This window comes from Podarcis cretensis (genome assembly GCF_951804945.1).
Source record: "Podarcis cretensis genome assembly, chromosome: Z".
NCBI classification, from domain to species: domain Eukaryota; kingdom Metazoa; phylum Chordata; class Lepidosauria; order Squamata; family Lacertidae; genus Podarcis; species Podarcis cretensis.
The window spans coordinates 18,962,831-18,979,338 of NC_137184.1; the positions used below are offsets into that span (position 1 = coordinate 18,962,831).

Here is a 16,508-nt window from a genome sequence, read left to right on the forward strand (position 1 = left end):
CTAGGGCAGCAGGTGTCCTTTTGGAAACAACCTGCCCCAAGGATTTTACCTAGTGTTATCTAAAGAAGCCAGTTTCCAACAGTGAAAATACCGCTGGAGTGGGAAAGCTACTCCCTGAAGGAAACAGTTTTTTCATCTAAGAAGACTGCCTGGGAGGCACCTCGAAGGATGCTTTGAGGCCTCTTTCTCCTGCTTCAGACCTCAAGGCTTGGGTGAAATTTCCCACTGAGCTCTCAAGCTGCTGCAGTTGGCTGCATGGTTTTCCCCAATCTTGCCCTCGTCATAGGATTCTTGAGGCTGAAGCCAGTACCAGGAAGACCCTCAAGGGATGCCAGATGCTCCTTCAGCTTCTCCCAGGGACTGAGCTTCCCCCAAGCAATGCTGTGTCTCCCTACTGGGGTCCTCTAGGTAAAGGTAAAAGGTAAAGGTACCCCTGCCCGTACGGGCCAGTCTTGACAGACTCTGGGGTTGTGCGCCCATCTCACTTAAGAGGCCAGGGGCCAGCGCTGTCCGGAGACACTTCCGGGTCACGTGGCCAGCGTGACATCGCTGCTCTGGCGAGCCAGAGCCGCACACGGAAACGCCGTTTACCTTCCCGCTGGTAAGCGGTCCCTATTTATCTACTTGCACCCGGAGGTGCTTTCGAACTGCTAGGTTGGCAGGCGCTGGGACCGAGCAGCGGGAGCGCACCCCGCCGCAGGGATTCGAACCGCCGACCTTTCGATCGGCAAGCCCTAGGCGCTGAGGCTTTAACCCACAGCGCCACCTGCGTCCCTACTGGGGTCCTCTACATTAGCACAAATGTCTGTTTATTAGCCACTGAAATGCTAGCCTTAATTTCATTAGGGCATTTGGGAACCTCTGAATTCCTAGCACCATAAGAAACCAGGCAGACTGCTTTGAATTCTGTCAAGTAATGGTTTAAAGGTTTAGGATTTTCCTAAGTAGGTTAATAGGGTGGGCTGGGTAGGCTTTTCAAGGAGCAAGCATGCATACGCTGTCATTGTCACCCTCATCATCAGCTCTTCCGTGTTTCCCTGAGATTGTATCTCTGCAGATGAGCCCTGCAGCCGCTGTCCAGAGTGCTGAAACAGCTCTCACTCTTGAGGGTTCTCTGTTATAAAAAACAAACAAAAAATCCTTCAAAACACTGTGTGCACAGATTGCCCTTAAGCAGAATCTGTGGTCTTGCATTCCACCCCACACAAACGCTCTTGTTGTGGTCTCAGAAGCAGCAAAGTGCATCATGGATCCTGGATTTTCACACAGAAAATGAGTCAAATCCCCAGCTTGCCTCAAGCAGAAAGCAGTAATGACAAAGCAAGTGGCAGGCAACCATGTGGTCGTGTGTGCCAGGGGCCCTTTACAACCCTTATTTCACTCCAAAGCTGTCTACACCCGGGGGCCACTAGGTGGCGCATCGGAAGATGGCTGACAATAACATCTCTCCGACCCACACGAGGTAATTTGGAGGCTATGATGGGGGTAATTAGCCTCCTTAACCCCCCCCCAGGATTATGGGGGGGACGGCCCTTGCCTGCTGTGCCCTATACCACCCCCGAATTTGTGGGGGTGGGGGCACTAGGCACAAAGCCTAGGGATTTTCGGCACTCCTCGACGCCGTCCCCGATTCGCGCCGCTGGTTGCAATGATCTTTAAAAGAAATAATTTGGACATGATTAATTGCACATACATCAAGGAAAAAGGGGAGTAAATGCTGCTGACAGAAGAGATCTCTGATAACAAGACAACAATAAAATACGAGAAGAACGTCAAGATACGGTAATGACTGAGGGGGGAGGGGGGAAAAACCTGCCTCTACCTTTTTATGTGACTTAACAAGAATCCCCCTCCCCTAATGAGTCACAAATTAAGGACTTAAGCTGTGGATTTAAGGCTGTGTGGAGATAAACTTTCGATCCAAAGCAATGTTTCAAGATGAAGCTGGAAAGCTAAGAGTTTTGGAGTGATGCAGTCAGGAAAAAATGCCGTTCGCCATTTTGTGAGGCATTGTGGGAGCTCTTGGGTCTGGGAGGAGAGAGAAATAGAGTTGTTTACATATCGTGAATCAACTCCTCGGTGGGACTTAAGAGTGGCAAATGCCAAAATTTACGATGGAAAAAGTGATGTTATCTACGAAGGAGATATATGGAAACCATCTGGACTTAGTGGAGGAACGGGAAATCCACACAGGATTATTACACTTGCTATCGGCTTAAGGAGACTAACAGAAGAGATCGTAAAGGAAAAAGAGAAATTATACGAACAAGATATGATGTGGCAACACCAAGATAAGACTGGATAGAATTATGAACTTTGTTTGGACTGATTGGGACTGATTTGGACATTAACGCAGTAATAAGAAGATGATCTGAATTCCCCTTTGGATCTTGAAGTATGGGTTCCCCCAACAAAATTTAAAAATTTGGCTTTGTAATTCGGAATTTATATGATGTGATTTAATTTGATGTGATTGGCCAGTTAATAAAAATTATTTTAAAAAAACAAAACAAAGCTGTCTACACCCACTGCCCTTCCCCCAAAGGGGTTCCAGGCACACATGACCTCCAAAACTATCCTCACCCTTCTTGCCATCAACTCTATGTGTATTAACAGGGTATTAATTCAGGGTCATTTGCAGATGACACAAAAATGGGAGGGGTAGCTAATGCCAAAGAAGACAGAATCAAAATTCAAGATGACCTTAATAGATTTGAGAAATGGGCCCAAAGTAACACAATGAATTTCAATAGGGACAAATGTAGGCAGGAATAACCAGCTGCACAAATATAGGAAGGGGGACAACTGGTTTCACAGTAGGGCATGTAAAAGGATCTAGGGGGTCATAAAGGTAAAGATAAAGGTACCCCTGCCCGTACGGGCCAGTCTTGCCAGACTCTAGGGTTGTGCGCTCATCTCACTCTATAGGCCAGGAGCCAGTACTGTCCGCAGACACTTCCGGGTCACATGGCCAGCGTGACAAGTTGCATCTGGCAAGGCAGCACCAGCGCAGCACACGGAACGCCGTTTACCTCCCCGCTGGTAAGCGGTCCCTATTTATCTACTTGCACCCGGGGTGCTTTCGAACTGCTAGGTTGGCAGGCGCTGGGACCAAACGACAGGAGTGCACCCCGCCACAGGGATTCGAACCACCAACCATGCGATCACCACAATTTGAACTTGAGTCAACAGTGTGGTGCAGCCATGTGGCCTCAGTAAGGGAACCTGTTGTGGGGGTGTTGAGTTGGACCCCATCAGAATTCTGCACCCAGGGCCACAGTGGCCCTTGCACACACACACCATGCTACACCACTGTGGGACAGGCAGGGTTACGGGGAAGGAGACAAAGGAGCCCAGTGGAACAGGACCCTGCCATGAGCAAAAAGGAGCCACTGTCACACCATCCCTCACTTGAAACATAAGATACAAAATGACAAAAGATGAGTTTTAGCAACCATTTTTATAACTAATGAGTAACCTCAGCAGGAAAACTCTTTATAAAAAGTATAAATGGGTGTGGCATCTTGAAATGAGCCCTCCTTCCCTGGGATAGGTTCAGGAACAGTTGGAGGGCAATGCAATAGGCACTTCAGAAGCCTGAGGGTCTGTGAAATTCATGCTGGCCTACAAGTCATTTGCATGCAGACTCCCTCCCGAAGGAAAATGAATGCAACAGCACATGGATTGGATGAGTAGACCAGCTCACCAGGCCTTCTGGCACAACAAGGTTTGCTTTCCAGAGAGAAGATTTGCTTCTGGCTCCAGGGGAAAAGCTGGGCCCCTCTGCTCTGGGTTTCCGCTTGAGAGACGCTCCCACATTCAGTGTGTCTCCATTCCAATCAGGCTGAGCCAGGCAGGACTGCAATTCATTCCACTGTACACAGCACCCCCTTGTGGCTCACCATTTGCAGCTGGGAAGCCAGAGGTCTGTGGGATCTGGAAAGGAATGTATTGCTGCTGTTGCTGCAGCTGCTGCTGTCGCCGCCGCCGCTATGTAACATTGCTAGACACACACACACACTGCAAGGAGAGCTGCAGGGCAATTTGTTTGTTAAGTAAATAAGCTCATGGAACATTAGCTTGAGCAGACCCAAAGCCCCAGGGTAAAAGAGTCACAGTCTGCGTAGTCCAACCAGAGCAGCCAGGAAACTGGGGGGAGGGAGCAGGGAGGCACCTATGCAACCCATCTGCTAAACCCACTGGCTGCTCACATCTGAGCTCTTTATTTTGAAGATGTGTAACGTGCCCCACAGGACGCCTGTCAGTTGTGGCTTCCTTGACTCAGGTGTAGAGTCCACATCAAGTCATGTGCTTGCCAGACACACACTGGAAGCATTGTGGGCTTTTTGGGTGATGGGTCCTGCTCCCATACCCAGCAGCTCCACCCCAAATTCTTGTGAGCTTCTGTTTCATTCCAGAAATGGATCTGGAGGAATTCATGGTTCCAGGCAGGATCTGAGCAGACCCAGTGAAAACTTGATAGAAACACTTTGACTAAGCATACTCCTCCTCCACAACTAACCCTGAGGAAAGTGGCCCATTTTCATTTGGTGCATAAAATGGAAATTGACAAGAGGGCTCCAAAACTGAAATCTGAGTTTTGGGCAAGTAAACAGCCTTTGGGTCCAAAGTTCCTTGTTCTGTGTAAACTGGCTCAGTCATGAACTGAGGCAAGAGAGGAATGGACAAGGGAGAGGGCTGCAGGGGGTGGGGTGTTTCCCTGAGAATGGCAGAGCTATTGTGCATTAGCCAAGGGATACTGGTGAGTTAAACAAGAAAGAGGGGTATGGTCTCAACCAAGCTTGTCCTGATGTTCAGCTGGCCATTTCTACCCAGCACACATGCGGCAGCCACTTCAGCTTAATCCTTCATGTGAAATGTGAGGAGATTTTCCTCTCCAGCATTTCTGGGATAGGTTCCAGGTTCAGAATTTGTGTTGGGCTCAATCACTTTCCCTGGACAAGTACGGGGTCCCCCCTACCTGCCTGGGGTGTGTCGAGCCCCCAAGGCAATGCTTGCTAAAGAGAGGCATCAATTGGAGCTCTAAAGTCGATGCAGAAGGAGCTGTAAGTCTTCAAGAACTGAGGGGGAAACTCAGTCAGGAGGGATCTTAAAAGCCTCAAGGAGCAGAAAGGGAATGAGACTGAATGAGACAGCACTGCCTGCTTGAGCAGCCAGGCAGCAGAACCAGGGCTAAAGAGCTTGTGTGGGATGGCAGGATTGCAGGCATACAAGCAATCTTCAACTAACACATTTCCAAAATCTTATAATCCTCACTGAAGCAGGTGGGTTCAGGCCCTAGCAAACACCAACATCCCACACACCCAAGTGCACACATCCCCTTCCTTTGCCCTCTATGCAGACTTAGGGAGCATAGGCAGTTCACAGGGAGAGGTTTTCTCTGAATGTGCTCCACGAACAGGAAGGACCTGGACCGGCTTAGAGATTTTCACAAAAGTGGTTGTCAAAATAAGATTGTAAGCAGGTAATGTGGTCTACTGTAATGGGTTACTTGATGGGAATGTTCCAAATAAGCACCTGCCAGAGGCAGTGCTATTTGGCCCATTTGGGGGCGAGGGTGAGAGGAGGAACATGCAACTTGAGGAAAGAAATGGAGGGTGTCTGACCTTCTCAAAGCAGTTCAAGAGAGACTTAAAACGACCCTGGTGAAAGTCACCAGGAACATACAGCTGGGAATGGACTAAGGGGAGAGAAAGAGTCAGCTAGGGAGCAGCAGTTTGGTGGAGACAGGGTTACTGCAAGGCAGTCTGGATGGGCATCAGATGCAAAGAAATGCTGCTGCCTCAAATCCAGATGGCAGCGCAGTAGGTTAAGGTTTGGCTTTCCCCTCTTCTGTGGATGGGCTAATGGAACCATCAGAGAAGAAGTCATCCTGCTGGTCTTGCTTCACTTTGGTCTCCAGGGAGGTGACACGCTGCTTGAGCTTCATCTGGGCAGCATCATACTCAGCCAGGAGGCGGGAGAACCGGGCATTCAGCATGTCCAAGCTGGCCTCCAGCCTGCTCAGCTTTTGCCCCACATCCATACCTTCCATGCCCTCTGCTGCAGTTGCTTCATCTAACAGACCTTCTTTGGTGAGGATCTCTCGCCCACGCTCCTCCAGGACTTTCTTGGCATCTGGATACTCTGTCACTGCTTCCATGAGGTCCTCCTTAGACAGGCAGAAGAGGTCGGAATAGCCAATGCTCCGGATATTTGCCGTCCTCCGGTTCCCCATTTTGCTTCCTTTGATGTTGAGGATGCTGATCTCCCCAAAGCAGCAGCCTGCTGTGAGCATAGCATACTGGGTCACGCCATCATCTGCCACAACAGCCAGCTTCCCTTCCTTGATGATATACATCTCCTTGCCAATGTCCCCCTTCCGGCAAATATAGTCTCCAGGGCTGAATACCTGGGGGCGGAGCTTGAGCACCAGCTCCACCAGAAGCCCAGCCTCACAGTCCTGGAAGATCCTCACTTTCTTCAGCGTCTCCAGGTGGACGTTGATGGCTATCTCTGCCCGCAGCTTGTCAGGCAGGTTCTTCAGGACCTCCCACTCCTCCACAGTTTTCTTATTGGTCCAGAGGTAGTCAAACCACTTGATCACCTTGGCCTCCATGTCCTTGCTCACTTTGCGGAACTGCATGTAATGCTTGACTGCATCAATCTTGGCCTGAAACTCTGCCCTGGTGGCGTTCATGTTGGAGATCATGGAGCCCACATTTCCCACAATGGTAGCAAAGATGAGGACACCAATCAGGAAGTCAAAGATGACGAAGAGATACTCTTCATCACGCACAGGTGGAGGGGTCTCCCCGATGGTAGTCAAGGTCAGTGTGGACCAATAGAGGCAGTAGATGTACTCCCTTGTCAAATAACCAAACTCTGGGTCTGAGATGTTGGGATACACCCAGGTGTCCTCTCCAAAGCCAATGGCCTTAGAGATAGCATAGTAAATGCAGGCATTCCAGTGGATGATGACCAAGATGTACATCACCAGGTTGCAGATTCGGAAGATGTTTGGGTAGCTGGTCCGTGTCTCCGTCCGGTCAAAGAATTCAAACATGCGGGAGAAATGCAGCAGCCGGTTGAAGCGCAACTCGGGGCGGTTTAAGCCGACGGCAAAGTAAGCAAAGTCAGTGGGCAAAACAGAGAGGACATCCAGCTTGAACTGCATGGTGGCAATATACTTGTCACGCAGCTTCTTGAGGTCCTTGACGAGTAATCCCTGCTCCAGGAAACCTGCCAGGGAAACACAGTGTGAGGCATTAAAACGCAGCAAAATCTTTGCCTAGTGCTGTCACTGCAGATATGGTGATGTGTTTATTTCCATCCAATCTGTTCATTCCACATGCCTTGGATTTCACCCATCTCCAGCCTCGTAATCCAACTAGATCCAGGTAGCAGCAGCATTGTGGAGAGCAGGCAGGACTTACAGCACACAGGATTCTAAGCAAAACAGGCCTCCCATCCTTAGAGTGGTGAGCTTGTAGGGCGGGTGGTGATTGTTGAAAAGATGTCCCAGCCCCAGATAGTGGGAGAGCATGAGATTCTGCACTCCTCCCACCCACCCCACAGCATTCAGATCATTCATCAGCTCAATATGATATCAAGGCAGAGGCTTTTGCCAGACCTGAATATTGATGCCCAGGTGGGTAATTTTAAGAAAATTATTCAGCAGTGAAGGCTGATAAATCTTTCATTGGGGAACTCTATTTTTCAGAACTGCCATTAATAAGATTTGCTTTATTGGGGCCATTTTCTGTCTCACAAGTGCTGGAGGTGGAATCCTTAACCACCATAGTGAGATGAAGGCTGAGCCAGGCTCCTCCCCACACAGCTCCCTCACCTGTGTGAAAGCGAATGACAATGTCTGCGATGTAGATGCTATCTGCGATGTAGTCTAGAACTAGCCACCAGATCCAGTACTTCCTTTGGAGGTCATTGAAACAGGCCCTGTGGTGAGGAGGGTGAGAGAGACAATTAGAAGGCAGCAGCCCTCTGGTGGCTCGGGCAGCTGATTGGGAAGCAAGGAGGCCAAGCTGCACCACTATCTGGATAGGGGTAGCCTAACTTCTGTTGTCTATGCTCTGGTAACCTCTAGGTTAGATTACTGCAACATGTTATTTGTGGGGCTGCCTCTGAAGACTGTTCAGAAACTTCAGCTGGTGCAGAATTCAGCAGCCAGGTTGCTCACTGAGGCAAGATGGTTTGGGCATATTACCCTTTTCCTGGCCCAACTGCACTGGCTGCCAATTCATTTCTGGGCCCAATTCAAAATGCCTCACACTGTGTTTCCCTGGCAGGTTTCCTGGAGCAGGGACCACTCATCAAGGACCGCAAGAAGCCCTTCTTCATGTGCCTTTTCCACAAGGTTTCTATAGGGCAGTAACATGACAGCAGGCCTTTTCAGTGGTGGCACCCCACTTATGGAACGATCTCCCCAGGAAAGCTCATGTGGTGCCTTCATGACATTATTTTTAAGCACCAGGCAAATATGTTTCTTTATAACGAGGCCTTTGACTTATTAAACATTCTATGACATTTTAAATGTGTTTGGGGGCGTTATGGGGGGTTGCTCTTGTTTTATTATGTATTCGTGTTCTCATTTTGTATTTTTATGTTGGGAACCATCCTGCGATATTCCAATGAAGGATGGTATACTAATTTAATAAATGAATAAAATAGAAATAATAAATAATTCCATGTGTTGGAAGTGTCATAAGCAACCTCCCAGAGTTTCAGCAGTGAGTTAACCCTGTAACTACTGAAACTCCAGCAAATTAAGGATTGTTAAATCCATGCTTCCTAGGAAGAGAAGTTCTGGGGGAGAGGATCAGGAGAGAAACAGCAGCGGGGAGAGGAGTCACAAGGACTCACATCATGCTCTGCAGATTGGTGCAGATAGGTGCTCTGGGCGGAATCTGCACCCCCCCTTCTCTTGTGCCCACCCCCGAAAAACATGGGTTCCAAGGACTCACCGTGCTACCAACGTGCACCAGTTATACAGGACTGGGACTGCAATGACCATAAGCCATCGGTAATACCAGTCCCCTGCGGGATTCATCACAAAGACTTTCCATTTCTTCCTGCAGATAGAAGCAAAACATTTCAGTGGCCGCAATGAGTCTTCAATGGATCTGGCCTAGAGGGGAGATGGTGGTGGAGAGAGCCTGCAATCTTCAAATCCCTAGTCTAAATTGCACCTAAGGCATGAATTCACACTGTGGGGGGTGGGTGTGATTTGGAGTACATGAAACTGAAAGGGTTAAGTGAGCACACACAGACCTCCTTTACCCAGACAGATGACCAGAGGTGGCCACAGCACAGTGACTGAGAAGTAAACACCCCAGGCCATACCCTTCCTTCCATCCAAATGTCCAATTAGCCTTCCTGTTCCTGAAGCATCTCATACCTTCTAAGCTGCCCGGCGAGAACATCAGAAGAACCCTGCAGCAGCTGATCAGGCTAAAGAGAGCCCATCTAGTTCAGCATACTGTTCTCACAGTGGCCAACAAGATGTCCCAAAGGAACCCCCCCCCCAGCTGCCTGCTCTCCACTTCAGGTATTCTGAGATCTCCATCCAGTACCTCAGATTGTTACAGAAGTGTACAACCCCATCTTAGGCCTCATGGGAGAGGGAAAGGTGTGGGCTGGCTCACAGGGCATTAGATGGGAGAAGGCAGGAGGTCCTGGCTGCTAGAATCACTAGAGCAAGCCCAACCTCCTGTTCCCTGAAAGGCCTTGATGGCATACCTTGAAGGCTGTCAAAGTATGGCAATTTTTATTTCTAAAGTGTAGAATGGGAAGAAAAGGAATGCCCCGTTCTTCTCCTCGGCCTTGTCCACAATGACCAACAACCTCAGCACTTGCACAACAGCCTTACACAATGGCCTGAACACTCTTGCCTGCTCCTGTTTTGCAAAAGCCTCACTGGGCCACAGCAGCCCAGAACCATTGCTGCTCTCTGGTAATTAACACATTCCACTTCACCTCTCAGGGAAGACCCTGTTTGCTCAGTGCCAAAGACCCTTGCTGACTGTGAGCCTCTTTCACTCTCCAGCAGCCTGCCCTTTCTTCTTTGCTCAAATTACCATGGCTAATGGCAAGGTCCAACCTTACCAATGAGGCCTGCCCCTTATTTATGGTGGAGGAGGAAAAAAGAAAAGGAAGAGAAAAAGGGGAAAGAAGCAGGAGGGGGAAGATGAGGAAGAAGTAGGAGGAGAAGGAGGAAAAGAAAGAAAAAGAGGAGGAGGAGGAGGAGGAGGAGGAGGAGAAAGTGAAGAAGAGGAAGAAGAAGAGGAAGAGGTAGGAAGTGGGAGAAAGAAGAAAGAGGAGGAAGATGAAGATGAAGAAGGAGATGGGGGTGAGAAGAAGAGGGAAGGTGGCCTATGATTTCCTCTCCTGGCCCATGCAAAGCCTCCCACAGCAGCTCCAGCCAGCCAGGAGGGAGTCTCACTTTGTCTTTCTGTCATGGGTATCAAACCCATCGCCCCTTGCTGCAGCTACTGCCAAAGTCTTGACATCTGGTCCTCGAAATCGTTCCAGGAAGGAGTCTGGCCGGCGCTCTTCTTCTTTCAAGCCTTTATTGGCCCAACCCCGGATAACCATCACCAGGCGGGCTATCCTAGAAAAGGAAGAGAGTAGGGAAAGGGTCAAGCTTTGCAAATGGGGAGGGGAGAGAGAACACCCTTACATTTCCAGTGGAGCAGTAGAGTAGAGTCTCCCCTCACATTCACCCTGGGCAGGAGAAGTGTACAGTTTTTCTCCCTCTCTCTCCCTCTGAGCTGCAGTTACACAGCCCCACTCTGCCCATTACTTCCCCCTAAGTGCCTAATCTAGGTGCTGAAGCATCTCACTCCTTCTAAGCTGCCAGGAGGGATCAAAAGAAGAGCCCTGTAGCTGGATCAAGACAATGGCCCATCTAGTCCACCATCTTCTTCTCACAGTGGCCACCCAGATGCCCATTATGGGAAATCTGCAAGCAGGATTCGAACACAAGAGCACTCCCCTCTCCTGTGGTCTCCAGCAACTGGGATTCAGATGCATTTTTGCCTTTAACAGTGCAAGTGGAGTATAGCCATCCTGGCTAGTCACCATTGATAGCCATCTTCTCCTCCATGAATCTGTCCAATCCACTTTTAGAGCCATCCAAGTCTGTGACCTTCACTGTCATCAGATTTCCTGGGAATCAGCAAAAGAGGAAGACAAAGTCCTTGGGGCTTGTGAGGGTTACGAAGCCTCCTCTTGCCCATCTTGTTCAATCAAGTGCTTCTTAGGAGGGGAAACAGCAGAGGGTTCTTCAGCAGCCACAGCTAGCAGGGCCTCCCTTGAAACTCCTACCACGTTCTAGGCCATCTCCACAAATGGCCCTTATGGGCTTTCAAGAGCACCCCCAGCAGGGTGGAATTGTGGGCAAGGGCCATAGCTCAGTGGCCAGAGCACCTGCTTTGCATGCAGAAGGTCCCAGGTTCAACCCCTGGCAGCATCACGAGGTGGGGCTGGGAAAGGACTGCTGCCTGAAACTGTGCATAGGCAGGATTAGATAATACTGAGTTAGATGGGCTAATGTTCTGCCTGAGTAAATGACAATCTCTTATGTTCCTAACTCTTGAAACACCAGCTCAGCTATGGGTAATGAGTCAAAATAATAGAATCATAGAATTGTAGAGTTGGAAGGGATCCGCAAGGGCCACCTAGTTCAATCCCCTGCAATGCAGGAGTCACAGCTACAAGAATCCCTGGCAGATGGCCTTCTGACCTCTGTTTAAAACCTCCAATGAATGGAGAGTCCACCATCATCTAAGCGAGTCCGTCCCACTGTTGAATAGCTCTTACCCTCAGAAAATTCTTCATAAAGTTGAGTCGGAATCTCCTTTCTTGTAACATCCCCATCTAGAGCGGAGTAGCTCATGGAGACTACTCTTTGGTTTTGCTGATGGGCACAATTTCAGCACAACCTCCACACCCACCCAGGCTGACCCCCCCCCCCACTTCCAAAGTCTGCTGCTCCACAGAGTGGTGGGCTCCTGTTGCATTTTCCATCTCCACTGTAAAGGCTACCACAGTGCTTCATCAACCCCACAAGGAGCCCCATAAGAAGTACCTGGAGAGGCCTCCTGTCTTGTGGGATTTCTCGTCCACATTATCCAAGGCGGCAACACGCTGAAGTTCTGAGGACGTGTCATCATTGGCTGACGGCACTCTGTAGAGAGACCAGGTAGGAAGGATGACCCTTGGCTGCCAAGCAGAGGTGGGAATAGAGCAGAACACCCTCCCTTCATAAGGGGGTCTGCCCCTCTCACTGCTACTGCCTCCTCCTCAAGCTCCCTTCCCACATCAAAGCAAGAACTCCACATCAATCCAAGTTGATTGACTTGGGAGTTGTAATGACTCCCATATTTTCTAGCCCTAGAGAACCCCCCTCCCCACCCACCCACACACATTAAGGGAGTTGATTTGTGACTGTGCTCAACATAGGCAGGAAAGCAAACTGGAGGATTTTGGGAGCTACAGCCTACCTCCTGCCTTGACCACAAGGTGGAGACCTAATCTGAGATCCTATCCCTGCTGGCTGCAAGGAGAACCTAGAGGAGACAAAAATCAGATCTCCTCTCACCTGTCCCAGCCACCCTTATTCCAGAGCACACAGTGCTGAGATGCAGAGAAGTCAAGCATTTGCTTGAGAAATGCGGGGGTGGGATCTGAAAGGGCTGCTTCACAAAAGCCCAGCTGTGGAGGGTCCCAATACATTTTCAGAATCATAGATTCATAGAAATGCAAAGTTGGAAGTCACACTGAGGGTCATCTAGTCCAACCCCCTGCAGTGCAGGAGTCAGACCTCTTGGCTCATAGGGGGATTAAACCCACAACATTGGCATCATTAGCACCATACTCTAAAAGTGTGTTTCCTATTGGAACTCAGAGTTGTGAATTCGCCCATGGAGGAAACATTTCCTGGGCCTCCACGCTCACCAGGAAGGACTATTTGCTCTCATCCCTGAACTCCTTCCCAAGTGGTCCCAAAGGCTTCCCCTCCTCCCTTAGGCACAGACTGACCCCTATTCAGTTATGCTAGGCAACAGCCCAGGCCCTTGCAGGGGGGTGGGCAACCAGATACACTTGCCCTGGACCTTAGAGGGCTAAAACAGCTAGGGGCCCTGCTAAGGGCATGGCAGACTTACACAGTCAAGCCAAGAACAAGACCCCTGCCCTGGGCCTCAGACAAGCTCTGTATGGGTATGCAGCAAGCAATTATTGAAGAGCATGTTTTGGGTGCCTTTCCTCCCTCAACACTGGGTATCCAGTGCCAAGCTGGCTCTTGTGCCAGGGACCCCTTGCAGCAGACCTCAAAGCCACCTGCTCTGAGAGTTACCTGCTGTGGTTGCTGAGCTCCTTTCTCTCTGGATCCCCATTGGCAGCAGTTTTCATGGGCTCCTGTGACTGATGGTTGGCAGGGGAAGCCTTCAGACCGTTGGTTTTCTCCATCTTTCTCCATGCACAGAAGGCAGCAGCGGCAGGAGGGAGAGGAACCTGTGCCAGGAAACACAGAAAAGAACGAATACCCAGGAAAGAATCCCGGGAACAAGACCTCCTCAAGTTGCTTTCTTCCAACGAGTTGTGGGGAGTAGGTGCTGCCCCAGTGCAAACAGAGACCACCAGGGAGCTCCTCCTTGGTTTAAGGTGGGGCTTGCCAGCTTCTGGCCCAGAGAGCTCACTCATCCCCTCCCACCATCCAAGTACATTCTCCTAGCCCACAAAAGCCCCACTGATTTTGGTGCCAGCTGCCAAATTAAAGCAAGTGAGAATGTAGACACAGCATTGAAGGGGCCTGAGAGGTTATAACCTCATTTGGTGAGGGACAGGGGCACTAACCCCCTCTTCAGCTGATCTGTACAGGGAAGCACCATGGCACAAGGGTAGAGCATCTGCTTGCTTTGCAGAAGGTCACAGGTTCAACCCCACACATGGCAGCATTTCCAGGTAGGCCTGGGAATGTCATCTAGAAAGTATACTACAGATCAGAAAAAATGCCACTAGACTCAAGAGGAGCCCAGCATAGTTAGAGAGCCCAGCATATTTAATGAGCACTGTATCAGTTGAGAGAACTGTACATTCCAAGGCAAGTTTTCCCCAACTCCTGAGGAAGTTTTTCGATCACATTGTAGTCACCTTTTTATGTTTTGCTGGTGTTTTCCCATGCTTTTGTAATTTTACCCATTAGTTCGCTTGAATTTTATGGGATTTTAACGCTTATGTTCCCTGTTTTGGTATGTTCGGTTTAGAGATTGCTTATAGCCGCAGTGACTGTGTAGCCAGGATTTTTGTTCTGGGGGCAGGACTGGGGGGGGGGCAGACAGGACTTTTGTTGGGGGGGACAGAACCGTTGTGAATGGTCAGGTAGTTAAGTATTTCTATTGTTTTACTTGATTTAGGGGAGGGCAGCTGCCCCTCCCTGCCCACCCCTTGGTTATGCCCATGGTTGGAGGAATGTCATCACCCACATATGCACCACCAGGCACTGTTCCCTCCAACTCACAGAGACAAAAGGCCCCCTTTGCTTAGTCTTCCTGCCATGATTTGCTTTCTGGCTCTGCTCAGGAGCTCCTGGGGACGCCATCAGATGGGCGACCTTTCCTTTATCTTGGAAGAGTGAATTCTCCCAAGCCAGGCACAGGTTCCCTCTGGCACCCGGAAATTTGGCAAATGCCCACCTGCCATCTTTAGTGACCTGTGGCCCCTCAGCTTCTTTCCAATCACTGAGGGGATGAAGATCAGATGTCAGCCACCAGCCTTCAAGGACTGATTAGCTGTCCCAAATCGGCTGATTGCTTGTGGTGGCCAGCCCCCATTTTCAGTTTCTCAACAGAATGACAGAGATGTGATTCATCTGCTTCTCAATTACAATAAAGAGAAATGAAAGTTTCATTTTAAAATGTCAGTTTTTGTCACTGTTTTCAGACTCTGCAAATGTGAGCTGAGTAAATGCATAAATGCTTGAAACTTAAATTTGAATTCTATAGTGTACAGGGGAATTCTGCTTCATGCTCTATTTCTCCACTCTTTAAACTCTCAGGATCCCCTGCCTTCCACACCCGCTTTCTCTCCCATGTGGTCCCTCCATGTTATTATTCAAGGCTTCTCCCAGAGGCTTTCATCTTTGTCACTGTTGCCAAGGCAACCACATCAGCATAAGCCCTTCCCTAACAACAGGTGTGAGGTGCTCTCCTAGCCACTCTCAATAGATCCACAATAGTAATGAGAGCCCCAGCAGATGGGTGGGGGGCACTGGGGAAGAGTGCTGTTCATTCTAGATTTTACAATGGTTATGAAGAGAGATATGGAAATGGCAAATATCTGTTGACAAAGGAAACCACTATAACTAGCGGGGGGCGGGGTGCATGGCTTCTGGTAGACTTTTGCATGGCAGCTATTAACTGTTGCTATAGTATACTTAAAGTGCCATACTATTTTTTTTTTTTTTTTGCAGCTGATTAATCCTCCCTTGTTAACTTTGGTTGTCAATTACTGTGCTTATTTCAGCAAATGTAAACAATCAAATCCCATGGGAGGCTAATGGCAATATATGCACAGTGTATAACATGTGGTTCACTTTGCACCAAAAATTCAAATTGTTACTTGAATGATGGATTTTGGAATCGGGGTGGGATAACACCAGTTATAAGCACATAAGGGTTCACAGCAGCAGTAACTGGGCAACTGGGCCAGTTGAAGCCCAGCAACCATAGTCACTAAACTCCATTCAGCTCCCTAGCCCACCTCAACATCACAGCTGTCTGGATACCACCCAGACCGGGATACCACCAAACCTTCCCTTCCTCCTTCCCACAGGCCTTTTGGTGCCCTTCTGTCAGATTAATTTCATGGGTGCATTAGGAAATCCCAATTGTTACGCCTATATAGATCCCAAGACTTGGGCTCCCAGCATGAGCAAAAGGGTGTTCCAATCTCTTCACTTACCCAAGTCAGTTCATAATGTAACAGACAGTAGGGTTGAGTTGGAGACGGAGAGGGGGACAAATGCAAAGCACCCCAGTTAACACCCCTCAGCTTTCAAAGGGCAGATCTCCAAGCCTCTCACTTCATCTGTTGCTCAGGTTGCACTTCCTGCATGCTTTACCAAAACACTGGTGGGAGGACAAGGTTTGGTGGTGCTGGATGAATCCCAATTGAGCTAGTCCTGCCTTTTGGGGAGGTGGGAGTAGCTCCAGACAACGAGCAGGGATTGAAGCTGAAGCAGGGGAGGAAGAGAGTGTCCCCTGCCCCATACACACACACGTACACGAGATCAGCTTTGGTTATGTGACATACTAGAAGTCCTCAGCACCTTCTCCCTTGTGCCTACTAGACAGTGGTAGTCCTGTAAAGCAGGGATTCTCAGCAAGGAGCCAGGAAGGAGGCCCAGCACTCGACAACAGATGGAGGGAGAACAAGGCAATGTGTGTGTGAGAGAGATGCCCTCTACACCCTACTAGGATGTCACTCAA

The 16,508-nt window shown here is 49.4% G+C and overlaps 1 protein-coding gene across 6 annotated transcripts; it reads right to left on the reverse strand.

Moving 5' to 3' along the window:
* Positions 1–904: 904 nt before the first annotated feature.
* On the reverse strand, positions 905–16,501 carry CNGA2 (cyclic nucleotide gated channel subunit alpha 2). 6 transcript variants are annotated; one of them, XM_079961294.1, is made up of 8 exons: positions 16,333–16,501; positions 13,376–13,533; positions 12,107–12,205; positions 10,460–10,627; positions 8,982–9,089; positions 7,850–7,956; positions 6,049–7,242; positions 905–1,114 (listed from the first exon to the last, which is right to left on the reverse strand). In XM_079961294.1, the coding sequence occupies exons 2-8, from the start codon at positions 13,486–13,488 to the stop codon at positions 1,098–1,100; spliced, it is 1,806 nt and encodes a 601-aa protein (XP_079817420.1). In that variant the 5' UTR covers positions 13,489–13,533; positions 16,333–16,501; the 3' UTR covers positions 905–1,097. The 6 variants fall into 6 exon arrangements, with proteins under 6 accessions (XP_079817420.1, XP_079817421.1, XP_079817417.1 ...); XM_079961295.1 differs by having other exon boundaries at positions 6,088–7,242; positions 16,333–16,500; XM_079961291.1 differs by lacking the exon at positions 905–1,114 and having other exon boundaries at positions 3,442–7,242.
* Between the last annotated feature and the right edge of the window lie 7 nt (positions 16,502–16,508).